The following is an 18,599-nucleotide window of genomic DNA, read 5'->3' on the forward strand; positions in this document are numbered from 1 at the left end:
TACTCACATTAATTTAGTTTCAACCCCCTATGGCTTTCTTTTTTTTCATGGACAGCAAAAGGAGATATTAGGTAGAATGACAGCCTCAGTCACCATTCACTTTCATTTTATGGAAAAAAAAATAATCCAACGAAAGTGAATGCTGACTGAGGCTAACTTCCTCTTAACATCTCCTTTTGTGTTCCATGGAAGACAATCACATGGGTGTGGAACAAAATGAGGGTAAGCAAATAATGACAATTTTAATTTTGTGGTGTATTATTGTATTCCTTCATCATTTCAACAATAATTGTTAAGACATATATGGCACGGACACTCTCTCTACCACACGCATCCACTCAAAGCACAGACTTATAGAAAAAAATGGTATTTTATTTCCAGATTTTTCTTTTTCATAATTATTTTATCTTGCATTTTTTTCCCCACAAGGTAAACTCAACATAAAAAAATTACAAAATAAACAGCAGTAACATGAAAATATAAAAAATAATAAAAAATAATGTTTATATAATCATGTAATTATTAACAAACAAACAAACATTAATAATTTTTATAAGAACACGATAAAGAAACAGATTATGAAGGTAAACTTTTCATCTCATGCATCCTCTCATAAACACCCTTTCAGAGTGGTAGAGTTTTCAAAAAATAAATCAAACCAAGAGTTTTAGCCCATTGGGCTTTTTGTATCTAGCTACATGCAAAGACATAAAAGAGAACTTCATTTTTAGACATTCTTTCTGGCATAATGTAGTGTACATAGACTGAACCACAGTCTAAGCTCCTCTGTCAGGTGTATGAAATAACACAACAATGAATCATCCATGGATGTTCGGGAATATCCGTTCAGTGCCACAGTGTCAAGGCTGTGCCAGTTACAATCTCACCTTTTCTGAATATACACATTTTTGTTGCACCTGTTTAGATTTGTTCTGATTAATGATATGTGTTCTGGTGTCACGTCCACACCTTCTATGCAGATTTGTTTTCCTTCAGTGCTCAGTTTTGACAATTTTTGATTGTTTGTTATTTGCACTTTATCCCTTCATTTTTTTTCTTCATCTCCATCTCTGTTTCTCACTTACAGCGTTTTGTCACTCTCTTTCTTTAGGTGGCTGGAATGAAAAGAAAAGTTTGTAACAGGTGAACAAAATGACAAAACTGAAAGATTGCATAGTGGACATAAAGTTGCCAATGTTGGACTTAATGCTGGCAATATTGTTAATTCATGTCAATGTACAGTGGGGGCCAAAAACTCATTGCAAATTTGGGATCAAAATCTTATTTACCTATGGAGGTTAGAAACAGTTATGTTGTAAAAATGATTCTGGACTAATAATAGGTCACTATTAAATGAGCAAATTTATGATATTGACCATGTTAAAATATATTTCTTTGCTATCACTGAAGCACACAGGATGCTCTTTGGAACTTTCTCAAATCATGCTGGGATAGCAAACATTTATTTTAAAAAGGGATTTTAAAAGACTTGTGGAGTCCATGCTAGTTCAACTGCATGCTGACATTTAAGAAAAAGGTGGACATACCAAAATTAAAGTCTGAAATTCATGTTAAAAGGTTAGTTCACCCAAAAATGATTTACTAAAATACATTTACTTCCCTCATGTTGTTGCAAGCCTGTATGACTGTGTTCCATGAAAATAAAAGATGTTAGGCATATTGTTAGCCTCAGTCACCATTCACTTTCATAGTATGAAAAAAAATGCAATGACAGTAAATGGCTAACATTATACCTAACATATCCTTTTGTGTTCCATAGAGGAAGGAAAGTCATACAGTTTTGCATCAACATGAGCATATGATGACAGAATTTTCATGTTTGGTTGAACTATGCATTTAATTTTCCAAAAACATTTTACTCATGTGGTTGGACTTACAATATAAATAGTAAATAAACAACTATTTTGAATTAGGAAAATGCAAAATAGATGGTCTCAGATTATTGGGCCCCACTGTATGTGTGACTGGGTATGTGTTAGCTCACCTGTAGTACTCGTCCTGTGCGAGGGAGTGATGATGGTGGTGGTGGATCCACTGCTGTTCCAGGGCCAGTCTCTGGAACTGAATCTCAGCGTTCTGAGCTTGCTGCATTGCCTGTAGCTGGTGTGCTGCAGACATGGACCCACCCAGAGACGAGGACTGGGGCATCTCACGGAAAGGACCACCTGTACATAACATGCAAACAAATGCATAAATCAGTTAATACAGGACAATAAATATATTGCTAAACAAAACATTAATTGCAGCTCTTACCAAAGAGCTGCTGTCGGAGCACCTCGCTGTCAGTGAGGGATTGTGCCAGGATGGGAGGCCCAAGAGCAGCCCCTGGGTACGGCAGACGGGCCAGGGGAGACCCTGATGCCAGCGGATCCATCAGGGGGTGTACCCCTCCCGCGGCTGCCACCCAAATACGCAACAAAACAAAAGTGGGAAATTTAATAAGAGTAGCACAGTTTCCGTGTAGCACTGTGGGCAAAAATGTTTAGTGTGTTTACCATACTGACAGCCTCACAGATACTGAATTCTTTTAGAAAACTAAATTCATCTTGTCGCCAAAAATAGTAAAGCTAAAAAACTAAGAAAATATCTAGATAAACACACTTGTTGTAAGACTACTTTACCATCCTAAAGGCCCATTCACACCAAGAATGATAACTATAACGATAACTGTAGCACTTCATTTTAAGAGTGTCTATTTACACTAAGTGCAAATTGCCCATCTTGTTGGCAGTGGCTCCACTACTGCTCAGAACTAACTTAAGACAGTTATGAGGTCAACTGCTGATCAAATGAAGGTAGGCATATTTGATTTTTTCACAATGGGGCAGAGACATTAAACTGGTTAATGGGTTAGCCATTTAGTGGATTAAGAGACTGGATAACTAAGTGACTATTTGTGATCCAATGGTCTTTGGTAGTCTGGTGTAATTCTTTTTCGATTGTATGAAAAACTGCACCCCCCCATGTGCTGCTGTAGTAGCTCTAGAAGCAACAATGGTATGTGTATGTGTTGTCATGTTGGAGATCAGGGTTTGAATCCCACCCCTTGACATACTTTTTCCCCCAAGTCTCTACTCTTAATATTTTCTATAATACTACTAAATAAAAGAGATTCCTCACAGTGATTTGGTCACAGTGAAGATTGAAAGAAGTTGAAAGAAGTAATTCATCTGGATAAAATTTACCATGGTTTTACTGTAGCAATATTGTAGTAACTATGTTTTTGATGGAAAATATATAGTTCTGATGTACTAACCATGGTGTTACTGTAACATGTTAATAGTAGTTAATAGTAACCATGTTTAATTTTGTGGTTACTATGATTTTACTAGAAAAATACCATGGTGATACTACGGTTACTGTAGTAAAACCATGGTTAATTTTTCTAAGGTAGGGGTTGATGTAGGGTGTCTGTGGACCTCCAAATAAACACAATAAAAATGCTGCAGTGATTCCACTATACTGTATGTTAGTATTTAAACAGGGGTGTAAGAGTATCTGCCACTATTTGCACTAGAGTGACAGATGCTATTTACACTTAGTGCAAAGAAGATGCTTTTTGTTGCTTTTTACACTTAGCAAAATTAGCATCTGTCACTATTTGCACTTTGTGTAAATAGAATCTACTGCTATTCTGCCCTTTATTTTACAGTATGTGTGCTTTCCTGGTACATATCTGGTAAATATATTGTACCTACACAAATGTGTAGTAACAAAAGGTACTTACCAGAAGTGTTCATAAATGTTAACTACTATGATAACTATATTAGCGTCCACACTAACAGATGATAACTTTCTGCTTAATCTAAGCGTGCACTGCAGTTATGTTCACAGTCAAGAAAATGGATATAGATTACCTGCTACTGCTCTATGTTTTGCAAAGAATTATCTGGGGTAATTTTATGCTAACAGCTTGCATTAGCTTTTCCTTATCTCATCTCCGTTAATACTGAAGAAGAATGAAGAAGAAACATTGCTGGTTCTTGAGCAGGAGTTTCAATTTCGTTTGTGTGTGTAATCAGTAGCAATCCGATGCTGGAATGTGTTATTTTGAAGAAAAGTGCATGTTGCGGCTCGAGTCCTTTAAAGTTGGATTGACTTTGATTGGCTGGCAATGCTTTTATTGTTCATCAGCTAGGAAAAAACTGCTCTGAAAGTGATCCCATAAATGTTTTTCCTCTGTGTCACTATCGTTATAGTTGTGGTGTGGACTTCTCTTAGAGTTAGAATTATTTGCATAACTTCATGTTTATAGTTAGTTATTGTTCTTGGTGTGAATGGGCCTTAATTAATCCCTACATGTGACAGAATTAATACAATTTTGAATATGTCTACATGTTTATGTTGTTATGTATAGTGTTATGTATTGTGGTGTATGTGTGTTCGTGTGTGTATGGTGGATACCTGTGTCCTGCTGGTGCAGATGAAGGTGAGAGTGAATGTGTGAATGCTGGTGATGATGAGGAGTCATGTTCAGCATCTGTAGTCGACCAAGAGTGTCTCCTCCTCCTGTACCTCCTGCAGCCGCTGTGCCTCCTGCTCCTCCACCTGTCCCTGTCCTTTCCCTCTCTCGCTCCCTCTCTGTAGCTGGCACCACTCTCTCCCTTTCCCTCTCCACGCTCCTTGCACGCTCTGTACTGGGAGGAGTACGGATGGGGGTAGTATATCCCTCAGAGTGTGGGGCTTGAGATGGGGCAGGTGGGGGTGGACAGGAAGGGTGTGCATTTGGAAAGGTAGTGTGTGGAGAGGAGTGATGAAGTGATGATGCATTTGGAGGAGGTGGTGGTTGAGGGGGAGGGGCTGTTGGTGTCACTGGGGCTGCCACAGGAGCCTGGTGGGTGGGGAGTGCGCCTGGGAGAATAGAGGATGTGGGTGGGACTGACAGAGGCTGAGGGGTGGGGTTTGGATTCCTAGCCGCTGTGGCTAAAGCTTGAGGGGGCTGGGCAGGAGGCGGAGTTGTACCGTAAAGGGCAACCTCACTACTGGGTGCCCCACCTCCGGCTCCGCCCCCCAGCAGCAGGGAGTGTGAGTGTGCGTGTGAGTGTGTGTGTGACAAAGCTAGAGCTGGGTCAGCCAGGGCTCCAGCTGTGTAGACACGCTCCTCACTCTTAAACTCAAATCCTGGCTTCACACGCTCTCTGTGAGCTGCTACAGCGTGAGGGAACCCTACTCCTCCAAGCCCCGCCCCAGGTAAGCCACCAGGCCCAGGACCATGCCCTGGATGGGTAGGGCCTCCCTCCAGCCCTCCTCCATACAAAAAGCCCAGAATGGCAGCAGCTGTGGCAGCATCAGGCGGAAGATGGTGTGGATGTGTGAGGGCAGGGTTTTGGAATTGGGACAGGAAAAATGAAGGGTGCACATGGGGATGAGCCTGTGCATGTGGGTGAGGGTGGTGGTGGAAATGAGGGTGGTGTGCCGGCCCACGACCAGCAGCTCCCAGCGGAGACATAGCATGAGGACGGGCATACTCACTCAGGGTTCTCAAGGCTGGGGTATCAGGGCCCAAATATGGACCCCCAAGCCCAATGCCTAGAGCACCCTGAGGGCCTCCAACAACTGCAGATCCCCCTGCCATGGAAGGGAGGAGGAGAGTGTGAGGAATGGAGTGAGAGAAAGATGGATGCAGAGGATGAGGGGGATGAAGGGTGTGGGGGTGAGCAGCATGGTGAGAGGGGTGGTGCTGTGGATGTGCTGTGGGGTGAGAGGTGTTTACTGAGGAAGATGATGAAGGGTCTAGAAGGATGGAGGACGAAGAGGGAAAGAAGAGTGAAGAGCCCTGGCGTGTGCCAGTAGCTCCTATACTTGAACTGGAACCACTGTCCTTCTGCTGAAAAGAGACAAAGTAAAAGGTTTACAAATAATGCAACATGTTAAGAATCTAATGACTACATAAAAATGTATTTCACTTGACTGCACTGCATTTATTTATCTTTAATTTAGGGTTCCCCCACACTTTTTACCAATGAATTAAAATTACTTTTCCAATCATTCATTATTACTGGATAAAGATTTTTATATCTATTTTTTTAGAGATAGTGCTCACCAAGCAAACTTTTTAGTTGATTAAATATTTCAGAAATGAGCATAATTTTAGTTGACATGAAGTATTTTGGAAAGTTTACATGTCCTGTGATGTGAAACAGCATTATGCATAACATAATTACGCCTAAATAATTTACAATTATTAAGCATGCCGTTTTTACCACCTCTAAATCATGTCAGACCACAGGAGCATTTAAAATGAACTAGAAGGCAAAACCGTGATTAAAAATTTTGAAAAAATTAAAAAAGAAATAGGGACCAGTTATAGGACCTAAGACATACACTTTCACTAATACATTCATAGACATTTTAATATAAAATCTTGATGTTAATTAAGAAAAAAAAAAAAGCTTATGGACATGCTATGTGTCAACTACCCATAAATATAAACAATTATATTCACTATATCAATTTATATGACTTTTCCAGGCCTGGAAACCACAATTTAAATATTCCAAGATAATGGTTCTCCATGACTGTTAAATCCATCTCTATTCTCTCTTACCTGCAGATGTCTATCCAGGTCCCTTTCTCTTTCCTTTTCTCTCTCTCGTTCCCTCTCTTTTTCTCGCAGGTCTCTTGCTCGCTGTTCTACCTCTCTACGAGCGCGTTCTATAGCCTCATTCCTCTTCTTCCAAAGCTTAGAACCATCAAGTGGAACAAAGAGAACATCACTACGGGCGCAAGAGTTCCCACTGCCCCTGTCAAGAACTCTGTGGAACCTGAATCCAAAAAAAATCACAATAAAAGTAAATAAAATACATCCATATGCAATACAATCATCACCGCACTTTTATGTAAGAACCAGGTCAAGTTTTTAATTACTGCCGTAGTAATAATCAATTCTTTCCGCAGCTTTTCTCTCTGTCCTGTTTCCTTTTGCCACCAGGGTTCCAAGACCAGGGGTCCCATTCAGATTCCTCTAAGGGTATTTATTGTCTGGTATAAAACAACCAATGCGCACATTGAATGGAATGTTTATGTCAGGTAGATTAAGGGGATCTCTTAATCCCTTGTGTGTTCCTGACAATTGATTATTGGTTGGCCAATTGTCAGTAATTTTATGCTGTGCTGCAGTGATTTGATATCAGGTGGCGTGAAAAAGCAATTTTTGGATAGGATTGGAGTGGCAGCGATTGTCTCTTATTTCTACCTTTATACACCACAGAATATACCAAGACAAACTTTACTATACAACTATTCCATACAGTAAATCTAAGAAATATCATTGTTTTTGATTTAAATAAATCCAGGGTTCCATTTTGACCAATGAATTTCCATGACTTTACCACTCTTTTTCCAGATGACCTTTCCACAGGATAAGGATTTTTAGATCTTCAGAAAGCTGACAGCATTTCTGCTTGGGAGTGGCAACAGGTGATCGCACACGCTCCATCTCTCTCTTTCTCCCCCTTTCTCTCTCTCTCTCTCTCTCTCTCTCACACACACACACACACACACACACATCCATCCTTGTTTATCCAATAACTTGTTAACTTGTGATACTATTTCTGAAATTACATTTTTGAATTACTAACGAAGGCTTGGACGCATCATTTGGTTTGAACCAACAATGGCAGATTCTGATCCGTTGCGTAAGAAAGTAGTTCCATGCACAAATGCGTTTTTATGACCGTACTCAGTTTTTTCAAATTTTTTCAAATTTGCTTGTTCATTGAACTGTTGTATATAAGCGATATCACACTCACAATCGTTCTATATGGCCCTAAATCAGCACTGCTGTGATTACTGTAGTATATTTTTATCAAGTTAAGTATACATTAATCAGGTGTAATCAATGTAAACATTGTTGATTTGTACCACAGTTATGTCTGACGGGCAAACATGCAGTTTACTGTGTGTGTGTAAAGGCCTGTGGATGTGATGGAATGTGTGCTCAACATATGTGTGACTATTTGAAGGTGTGTGCAGAAACAGGAATAGCTTTACATGTGTGCTCACATGACCACTGGGAGAATTTATGTCCTCCAAAGGTGGTTCCTGTTCACTTCTAAAAATGGTCAGACCAGAGTCAAAGAAGAGGATGATAGATAATGCATGTTTAAAAAAGTGTAAGCCCCACCTTGTTTGAGGAGATGTATTTAAGTGAACAAAACCCAGAGATGCTTTAGTTGTTGTTGTGGTTGTACTGCAGGCAACTCGGCTTTATGGTATGATAATAAAGTCTATTCTTCTGAAATCAAAATCCCAAAGATGTTGAGTGATTTTTCACAAAATTGGCAGAAACTACTATATTACCCACGGCACTCAGGCCTGGTGCCTGTGGCCGAATCACAGCAGTGCTGATGTAGGGCCATATAGCACTCTTGCTCATGTGATATTGCTTAAATATATATTTATATATATATATACTGCAATCCAATAGAGCAATTTCTAGCTCATTAAATATTTTAGAGCTGAGCATAACTAGAAAAATGTAAATGCACTATAGACATTTACATAACTTTTTAAGACTGTGTTAATTTACATACTTTTCTTTAGGCCGGGCTCTCACAATTTTAAAATACCTTGATAATTCCAGGTTTTTCATGACAGTAGGACACGTATAAATCCTCTTTTTCTGAAATTACCATATTTTTGAATATATACAATGACAGTGAAAGGTTACTAAGGCTAACATTCTTCTTATTATCTCCTTTTGTGTTCCACAGAAGAAAGTCTGACGAGCTTAAAACACGAGTTAATTAATACGAGAATAAATCGAAACAAAACAAAATAAAAAATTTTGTGTGAACTATCCCTTAAATTCTATTGTGTGGAATCACTTGACATGACTGGAACAAAACACAATCAGCACATATGATATCACTGTCAAAGTAGGTCTGGATGGTTTGTATTCTCAATTCACATGTTTATTATGTTTCATTAGATTTTATAGTAGTGAAACATCTGATCTTACCGGGCTGATTGGCTGGCGTGGATTGGAATGTCAACAGGTTTTGGTTCTGGGGAGGGGCTTCGGAGGACTGGGGGTGGGCTCTCTGACTCCTCCCTTTCCTCTACTGGCTCCTCCTTAATGACTGGTGGTGGAACAGGGCCAGAGGATAAATCAGAGTGGCCATCTCCTCCAACAGATGTGTTGGGAGTTGGACCTGTGTTATTGTGGCCTAGGTTACCAAGATGTGGTTGTACTTTAGAGTTCTGAGGGGAGTGCAATTGTGATTGAGTGTTAGTGCTATTACTGTTATTGGAACAAATGCTACCGGTATTACTATTTGCCAAAGCATTTCCATGGTTACCGTTGCCATGGTAAGAGCTACTGAAAGGGGTATGACTGCTTAAAGTGCCATGGTAAGGAGTAGGTCTGCAACCTGTTTGACAAGAGTTGGGCACAACTGAAGCAGGAAGTGGTATCGAGGGAGCAGAGGTTGATGGAAAAGGAGTGAACCCTTCCATCTGATTGGTTGAGGGGCTCGGAAGAGGAGAGATTGGGGTTGGTGGAGTCTGATTGGATGAAGGATATGGGCCTTGTCGAGTATGGCTGCCAGGAAGGGTTGTGATGGGTGGTGGCTGACCATGTGAAATAGTAGGGGGAGGAGGAGGTGGAGGTGGGTAAGAAGTGGAAGTAGGATGTCCATGCCCAGAGCCACTAGATGAAGGAGAAAGGGATAGTGGGTGATTGCGATTTGAATGAAGATTGGATGCAGGGCTTTCCTTGTCCCTCTCTCTGTCTCTATGCTGCATAGGCAAGGCTGTCTGCCCAGGATAGTGAGAGTGATGTGGATGTGATGGTCCCCCAGGATATTCCCGAGGAAGGTTGGGGGCCAATCCAGGTGGGCTCGGGTACTCCCTGGGCACACCAGAATGTGGCCCAGAGGAAGAGGTCGCTCCAGGGGGAGGGTAGTCCTTTGCCCCTGTGGGGGGGTAATCTCTCATATAGTGTGGAGGGGGAGGAAGTTCTGCAGCATTGGGGGGTGTTTGGGGGCTCTGTCCTTGCAATGTCTGCTGCACATTTGCATCCATAGGTGGGGGAAAGACTCTACTGGAGGGGGTTGAGTTGGCAGAGGAAAAAGGGGGATGGCTAGAGCTGTTTTGTGGTGAACTGGTTGGGTCACGGTTCAACAGTGTTGTTGAAGGTAAACCAGATGATGGGGCACCAGCATGTACTTGGTTGGCATTACTGGGATAACTGTTACTCCCTGCCTCTCTAACCTGGCCTGCTAACTCTCCCCACCTACTGTCCTTGTCTCTTGGATGTCCTCCCCCTCCTGTGCTATCAGGTCCAAACTCTCTGCCCTGAGCTTGAAGTTGCTGGTTCTGCAAAGGAAAATCTCTACCTGTTCCACGCTCACGATCTCTGAATCCTGGTCCATATTCACGACCACTTGGTGGTCCTGTAGGGCCATCTCTGTTTGATACTTGTGAGCCAATGCCAGCAAATTCTCTGCTCTGTCCAGGTAGTGGGTTTTCCATACGACCCACGTTAGAGTTGGGACCTCCAGTACCAGAAGAGCTACCATTGCTGCTGTTTGCACTGCTACTGCTATTACTAGCAGGGAAGTCTCTGTTGCCAAACTCCCTCCCACTTCGTTCCCGCTCAGCCCCAATGCCATACCTGGGCACATACTCTTTTTGTGGGTGGGGATGAGGGTGAGGTAGGTAAGATGGGTGGGAGGTGTGCCGTGAAGAGGAAGGAGAATTGTAGACTGATGGCAGCTGTTGCTGCACTGGAGGCTGCTGGCATGGATGTGTGTGGTGGTTACCTGGGTAACGTACATATCCCCAGTTGCCAGGACAACTAGAGGGAGGTCCCCCTGACCAGCTGGTGGGGGTGTAATGGTGAGTGTTGGGAGGCAGAGTTTGCTGGGAAACAGGGCTAGTTTGTGGAAGCAAGGAGGGTGGAGCAGACTTATCACCTTTGTCTGGCTTGTCTGTTTTGCTTTCTCCACCTGTAACATTCTGCCCCACCTCTAAGGGTTTCAGAGCAGGTGGTGGTGGGAGTGTTGGTGCATGACTCACATTTGAATTCCCATGGGAATACTCAGACCCTCCCACTCCAGGTTTCTCACACAGAGTGCCCACTTTAGATGTGATGCGATTGCAGGTTTGTAGCGTCTCAGTACCCCCATGCCCTGTGTATTCCATTTTGCTTGCAAGTTTGGAATCTAGGGGGAAGTATGACTTCCTGTTGCTACTCGTATCACCTGTGGTATCCACAACTCCGCGATGAGATGGAAAGAGAGATGATGAGGACTTCAGGGGGGACAAATTTCCCTCCATTCCTCCCTCATTGTCCCTTTGGTCCACAGCACTGCCATCCCCGCCTCTTCCTGAGCCTCTCCGCTCTTCTGCTACACATTTGGATGCCCCTAAATCTTTTAATTTGTCACCCTGCTTTGGGGAATCTGGAGAGTCAGATTCAGAATCCAAACTGGCCAATGGGGAGGCAGAGAGACTCGGAGAGGAGGATCGATTGTCCTGGTCAATGTCCCGACCACTGCTTATGCTGCTGCTGCTATTAGCTAGGCTGCCTCCAACTGAGCTCCTGCTGCCCTGTGATTGGCCATCCTCATTGTCACTTTCTCTTGATTGACTGTTGTTTGATGTTGGGGGTGGGGCTGTATTTGGAGTGTTAGTTGAAAGGGGTGGAGCTGGGGGATTGGAGGAGGAGTCCTGCTGGCAAAACCAAATATGTACAAAAAGAAGTAATGTGTATTTTTTGTCATTTAGAACCTTATTTATCATAAGTCATTTTAGCAAGTATTCATAAGCTGTTTTCAACCTTTTATTAGTACCTGGACTTTCTGTCTTTTGGACGGCGGCACAAGCTCTTCCCCTTCACTTTCTGATGAATCATGGCCTTGAGATCGACGACTGAATCGCCCAACAGCCAGTTCCTCTCCAACAGTTCTTTGCTTAATATAAAATATTTTATCATATTGTGAGGCAATTGTATTTTATATTTAGAATCAAAAAGCAACAAAATATAAAATAAATTGTATTCATAAGTTTTTTGTAGTGCCAGGTGTTTTAAGGTGCTTTTTAAACAGTTGAAGTTATTTTTACCTTGACACTGTTTAAAATACATGGCACATCAAGATGCTATACTACATGATATAAAAGACACCCGTCTAACGCAATGGAAAACAACACGGATGGTCGCAAAACACATTCTGTGTGAACAGCCCATAAGCTCACAGGTGAATAAAAAGCCAAACAAATCCTTCCAAGGAATAGTTCACTCAAAAATGAAAATTCTGTAATCACATATTCACTTTGATGTTGTGTTAAATGCATATGACTTTCTTTCTTGGAACACAAATGGAGATGTCAGGCAGAATGTCAAAATGTTTTTCCACATAATTGTGGAACTAGTACCTGAACTAAAATCCATTAATTGTGGCACTATACCTGTTTAATTCCAAGCGTTGTTTTCCACCAGGGAAACAAAAGCAGAAACTTTATTTAAATAAGCATGTGACTCTGTTGCGGCGGTGATGTCTTTTAACGGCCTGTTTTGCTGTGGAAAACTTTACGTTGACAAGATGCAATGAAGCCTTTAAAAGGTGCAAACAAGGGACGTATCGCAAATATGTAAGCAAAACATTTAAAAATGTACAAACTATATACAGGATAATCATGGAAAGTTAATTATTTTATGATCCGTCATTCTCTTGTAGTCCTGTTTAGTTCTTTATTTTCAGTCTACATAGTTTAATGTAATGAAAACCTAACTTCACGAGGCAATCAGATTATTCCTACACCTCGTTTCTGGTCGACGTTTCAAACTCATGCTGTATTTTCTTTTCTCCATAAATACTTAGCAGATCCTGCACATCAGTGTATGTTCATCTATACATTTCGATTTGAAAAGCCTACAACTGGCACAACTCAACAAAAGTTTTAAAGAAGGTAAACCAGACTTTTAAAAATTACTGGTATTGGCTGACTGAACTCTGATGACTAATTTTTCTTGACCAACGAGATGTGTTTGCAAGGAAAGTACCATCAAAAAGGTTCCTGATTTTGATTCAGGTTTTAGTTACTAGTGGATTTGTTCATGTGGTGGACAAGCAATGAGACCCGAAATAGTTCCAGGAACTAGGAAAACTTCCTACAGTGGAAAAACGCCTTTAGAAACTGAGATTTTCAGTCACCATTGACTTTCTTTGAATCCTTTTTCCATGCAATAAAAGTGAATGGTGACTCAGGCGGCCTTTCTGCATAGCGTCTCCTTTTGTATTCCATGGAAGAAAGAGTCATATACTGTAGGTTTGGAACATGAGGATGAGTAAATTATGGTTTTGGCGTGAACTATTCTTTTTTAAAACAAAAGTATACTGTATGCACAGTGGTGTGGAATTTAGATTTAAGGTGTGAGAAAAGGACTATTAAGCCTGATGAACAATGAGAATAAAATAATATAAACTTAAAAATGAGGCACAATTACTGAGATCATAAAAAGTTGTTTCAGTACATTAAGAGAAATAAAGACAGATGGTGGAATGGTGGACATGAAAATCTTACTGTTTGCCTTTCGTTGCGCTCTGCTCGAGAGGGGCTGGTGTGAGGACGTCTACCCCTCCTTTCCTCGCTGCCCCCCCTCCTGCGTCCACTACGCGCGGGCATCTGTAGCCATGCCCAGCATAACCGAGGGAGGGCAACGACAAACAGAAAGAGGGACAGGAATACAAAATGACAGTGTAAGATAAAAACAGAAAAGGTGACCATAGAATTAAATCAGAAACTGTCATCAGCATCATATGCTCAAATGTAGTACATTACTATTTTACAGAAGGGAAATCTCACACATTGAAATATTTACATTCAGTTTATATTATAATTTTGATGTTACCCTTACACATGGTTCTAATTAAGTGGCAACTTGGCACAAAACTTGTTCAGACTTGTTAAAATGACACAGGCGCAAGCAATAAAGACTTCTGCTCTTGGCCCACCTTTGAGATTGTTACTGCATATTAAGATCATTCTCACCGATTCTTTGTGAGTTCGGGTCTTCATGACAAGCTCTCTATGTGGTCCATTCCTTCCAGTCAGCCATTACAGAAAGCTGCAGCGTGACCACAATCGGGATGGTTGGCCTACAGGCTGCCTATCATAGCACTGAATCTTTGAATTCTGAGGGGAATAGAGTGAATACCACTAAAGTTAACATAAATTTTATAATAAATACACATATTACTATTCATTCACAGATCATTAAAAAAATCTAAAGAGATGATGAGATAAAAGATTAGTCCATGTTTTTTTTCAGGAATGAGGGATGACAATCTATGATCAAATGTTCTTTGATGAATTTATGATTTTATCATGATCAATGATACAATACTCAGTTGTAAAATAGTCTGTCATTAAATTATGTGTAATGAAATTATGCTGTTTACTATTTTGATACTAAAACATAACATTAAACTGTTTGCAGTGTTGTTATACTGTACAAAATATATTTATGTCGACTGCATTGTACTTCAGAGGGTTTGTTGCACTCTGAAGCTGAGCTTTAGTCATCAATGTTGAATGGGGCTCTGCAAAAAAAAATCATCCACTGCAGCCAACATAGGGAGAGGGGCACTGGCTTCACCAAAACATCAATACGCTCACAAACCTTGAAATGCATCATGCACATAAATACATGCTTCAGAACACACAACACTCATACACATTCTCATTTGTATTCACAAACATACATCTTTCATGTTTCAGGTGTTAAGCATTTTCAAACATATTATAACACTAATTCAAACTCCCCTTGTATGTAATCTTGATTTTGAATCTTAATTTTCTTTTGTGCAGTTCAGAAATTATTTTTACTTGAGGTCCTTTAAAGCACATACACTTAGTGAGCACTATTTTGGGAACACCTGTACACCTACTCATTTATGTGAATATATAATCAGTCAATCAAGCGGCAACAGTGCAATGCATAAAATCATGCAGATACAGGCCAGGAGCTTCAGTTAATGTTCACATCAAACGTCAGAATGGGGAAAAATATAATCTCAGTGATTTCAACAGTGGCATGATTGTTGGTGCCAGACAGGCTAGTTTCAGTATTTCTGTAACTACTGAACTCCTGGGATTTTCACACACACCAGTCTCTAGAATTTACTCAGAATGGTGCCAAATAAAAATAAAAAAAAAGAGTGGCAGTTCTGCGGACAGAAACACCTTGTTGATGAGAGAGGTCAATGGAGAATGGCCAGACTGGTTTGAGCAGACAGAAAGGCTATGGTAACTCAAATAACCACTCTGTACAATTGTAGTGAGCAGAATAGCGCCTCGGAATGCTCAACACGTTGAACCTTGAGACGGATGGGCTACAACAGCAGAAGACCACATCGGGCACCTTATTAGGACCATACTCTTCCTAATAAAGTGCTCAGTGAGTATCTTCAATCCTTTTCCCCTCTTTTCATCTCCTTCCATCTTAAGATCAGGGACTAAAAATGTCCCAAGAAATTAAAAAGAAAACCGAAAATGAACAACATTTTTGGCAGAATGTAACCGAAAGTGGGAATGTCCCTTTGAATTTTTCTGGAGTGAAAACTTAAATGTTGGTTACTTTTGTTCTGATCACTTTTTTGTGTGAAACCAAAGTCAAAATAGTTTATTACTATTATTTATGTAATTAAACCACTTCCTGTTGTTCAAAAAAATTAGGCTTCTCTCTTTTTAGTTGAACACGACAAACATGTTCTTTGATTGAGAAGAAAATGCTAATTGAAAATGCATTATTGCTTGTTATCATTTCTATGCTGATAATTCTCCCACATGGGGGAAAAATTAATTGCTTTTATCACTTATTTTGGTTGAGGAAAGTCCCTTATTTTGAGCTTGTTTTTTCAGACCAAACCCCTTTTTTCTTGAGAGATCTGGTAACACTGCAACTACATCACCCACACTTAGAGTACTGTAATTTATTAACCATTCTTTAATTACGTTCTAACCGGTTACCAATTGGAAACTAGGCAGCAGAATGCTGGAACCGGAATGAAAAAATAAAGTTTCTGCTCAGAATGAAGCGAAATGAAAACATTTTTAGTTCCTGCTTAGCAATTCCTTCTCTTGTTTTTTATTCTCAATATTTTCCATTTTGATGACTTTCCATTTCCATTATTTTCCATATTTTTCTCACATAGGCTAATGCTTTAACTATTAGTCTGACAATATTGAGCTATTCATACACAATCACATAGCAAAGTGCAGCAACACAATAACATTCAATGCTAATTATCATTACAGGCTGAAATTATATCAAATCAAATTTTTACAAATATCTACAAAAATTTTGGGGCTTTTACACACACGCGCACATGAACGCACCACACAGAGCGAAAGAGACAGAGAATAAATAATTAGATAGAGACAAAGAGAGAGAGAGAGAGAGATCACCAATCACAGTTAAGAGACACACTTCTGCGTTGCCATCCATGAAGTGTGGTTAAGAGGTTAACTCAGTCACTCCTGAATTTTTTTTTTTAATCAGCCCCCCTATTCTCTCTCTCTCTCTCTCTCTCTCTCTCTCTCTCACACTCACACACACAGGCGGACTGGCCATAGGGTGAACCGGGACATTTCCCAGTGGGTCGGTTGCGAAACGGGGCCGAACGGGCGGCGATAACTGAACCCCCCACAACAACAACAACAACACACACACACTTCATTTATTGTGAATGAGGCTATATATAGAACACTAACAGTCTGGGTAAAAGGAGTGAGTGTATTTAGCGCGGCTTTCAAAGGTATGTAGCCTACATTCACCCAAACCACTAGAAAAAAATACAGCGCTTATAAATATTACATATAGGCTAAACATATTTACAGACTACAGACATCAAAGACGGTTTTATACACATGATACCCTATCACGACCACAATTAGCAAGACACCCTTTATTTATTTGTAAAAATAAATAAATAAAAACAAAAAGGGAATTAATGTACGTCCACAACACACATATAGGCAACACACCTTGTGCATATCCCATAAATGTAAAATCAGCATATTTGTGCTCCAATTACAGTGTACACAAGGTAATATATCCAATTGACAGACAATAAAGGCTGCCAGCACTCTGTCTACAGGTGAACCTTCATTCATCAGGAGTCTATTACCAAAATCTTGGCCGGGCTCCATGCATACCAAGAGTCTTCCCCCTTCTCTCTCTCTCTCCCACTGCAAATATATGCATGTAAGCAATCAGCAATATTTTCATGTAGACACATATGCACAAACAGAGAAACACGATTAGCTTTGATTTCTAATTATTTAGCACGCAAATAATGCCAAAAGGTGCAGTAAGTTAGGCACCAGAACGTGCATCTCTGTGCCTCTCCCCGTCAGTCCCGGCCACGCACTGCAGCGTTCCTTTCTTCCATTATTCTACTGCTTGTTATTGATACGCATGCAGAGGTTGTGCTCTACTGTACTAACTGGACGACCTCTGGATCTACATTCTAGTCTGACAAGACGGAGAGAGAAGGCATTTCGGTGTCTACCCCCCTTTTGGTGTTTCTCCACGTATGAGGAAGATTTGGTATCAGAATGGCGAATGGCATTCTTGTCGAGCTCGCCGGATCGCGTAGTTCCGTGGAATGCGTGCACTCGAGACCTGCGTGGTTATGCGCCCCGATTAAGTATATGATTTCAACCCAATACTTGCAAATTAAAGCACAAAGACGGGGAGTGCGAGGAGGGGGAACAGTCGGACCATGGCCAAGAAGAATGAGTAAAAATATAAGCATCCATTTTCTCCTCGTCCCTTACCTACAATATCCAGCGATGCGAATCTCCCTTCCTTTCTCACTCCTTCTGCCGTTTGTACTGTACATGGACCTACACGCGTTGAAACACTCAGGCGACACGATGCGCGGAAAGATTTACATTGTTGCGGCTTCGCAAATAACGCAGCGTCTTCTCGCTTGCCAGCCGCTCCCCCTGAATTCGGCGCAGCAGAAAACGGGGTGCAGCTGAAGACTGTACAAATTGATGCGTACGTTTGATTCTTCCCCACCCCCTTTTCTTTTCTGCCCCTCTCCCGCTCCTCTGTCAAGACGACTTGCACTCTTTTTTTCCCTTTTTTTTTTTTGCTGTCTGTAGGGCGCAAATCTTCACGGAGGGGTGAGTGAGGAACGCTCGAGCAAGTCGAGGGTGAAAAGGGGCGTGATTTAGCTTATTATTTAGGGGAAAATGTGAGGAAATTAAATAGGAAAAAAGAAATAGTTGAAAACGTAGAGATAAGCCAATGTATATCTTAATTATGTAAATGACCATTTATATAATTGTTGATTGCCGACACTTAATTCAGGAAATTAACCTTGAACTGCTTGATTAGTTAATGGGCAGTAATTAGCCTTAATTGTGCTACATTAATGAGGTAGGTTAGTGATGCCACGATCTCTTTAAAGTTATCATTTGAAATTGGTAGGCCTAATATTGCTCATCTAAGCAGCATATGTTTCATGAGGCACATTTTAGTTGCCAAGACCCAGACTGAAATAACTTCCTTAAGGGGCCGTTCACATCAAGCTTGTTTTTGCGTCAGTCTGTGATGC

The 18,599-nt window shown here is 40.9% G+C and overlaps 1 protein-coding gene across 3 annotated transcripts; it reads right to left on the reverse strand.

Moving 5' to 3' along the window:
- Positions 1-262: 262 nt before the first annotated feature.
- Positions 263-18,120, reverse strand: LOC127655461 (atrophin-1-like). 3 transcript variants are annotated; one of them, XM_052143298.1, is made up of 10 exons: positions 17,812-18,120; positions 14,020-14,163; positions 13,552-13,653; positions 11,820-11,939; positions 8,984-11,700; positions 6,569-6,785; positions 4,426-5,845; positions 2,275-2,418; positions 2,006-2,186; positions 263-1,115 (listed from the first exon to the last, which is right to left on the reverse strand). In XM_052143298.1, exons 2-10 carry the CDS (start codon positions 14,044-14,046, stop codon positions 1,082-1,084), a joined length of 4,962 nt encoding a protein of 1,653 aa, XP_051999258.1. In that variant the 5' UTR covers positions 14,047-14,163; positions 17,812-18,120; the 3' UTR covers positions 263-1,081. The 3 variants fall into 3 exon arrangements, with proteins under 3 accessions (XP_051999258.1, XP_051999257.1, XP_051999256.1); XM_052143297.1 differs by having other exon boundaries at positions 4,426-5,848; positions 8,984-11,697; positions 17,812-18,119; XM_052143296.1 differs by having other exon boundaries at positions 4,426-5,848; positions 17,812-18,119.
- Between the last annotated feature and the right edge of the window lie 479 nt (positions 18,121-18,599).

The sequence above is a fragment of the Xyrauchen texanus genome, chromosome 15 (genome assembly GCF_025860055.1).
Source record: "Xyrauchen texanus isolate HMW12.3.18 chromosome 15, RBS_HiC_50CHRs, whole genome shotgun sequence".
Taxonomy (NCBI): Eukaryota; Metazoa; Chordata; class Actinopteri; order Cypriniformes; family Catostomidae; genus Xyrauchen; species Xyrauchen texanus.

Bases quoted from the DNA above. Each gene is read 5' to 3' on its own strand.
- LOC127655461 (XM_052143296.1), bottom strand. From the start codon at position 14,046: ATGAAGACCCGAACTCACAAAGAATCG. The intron at 2,187-2,274 runs GTAAGAGCTGCA...TGTTATGTACAG, and splicing joins GCTCCGACAGCAGCTCTTTG to GTGGTCCTTTCCGTGAGATG. The intron at 1,116-2,005 runs GTGAGCTAACAC...TTTTCATTCCAG, and splicing joins GCACAGGACGAGTACTACAG to CCACCTAAAGAAAGAGAGTG.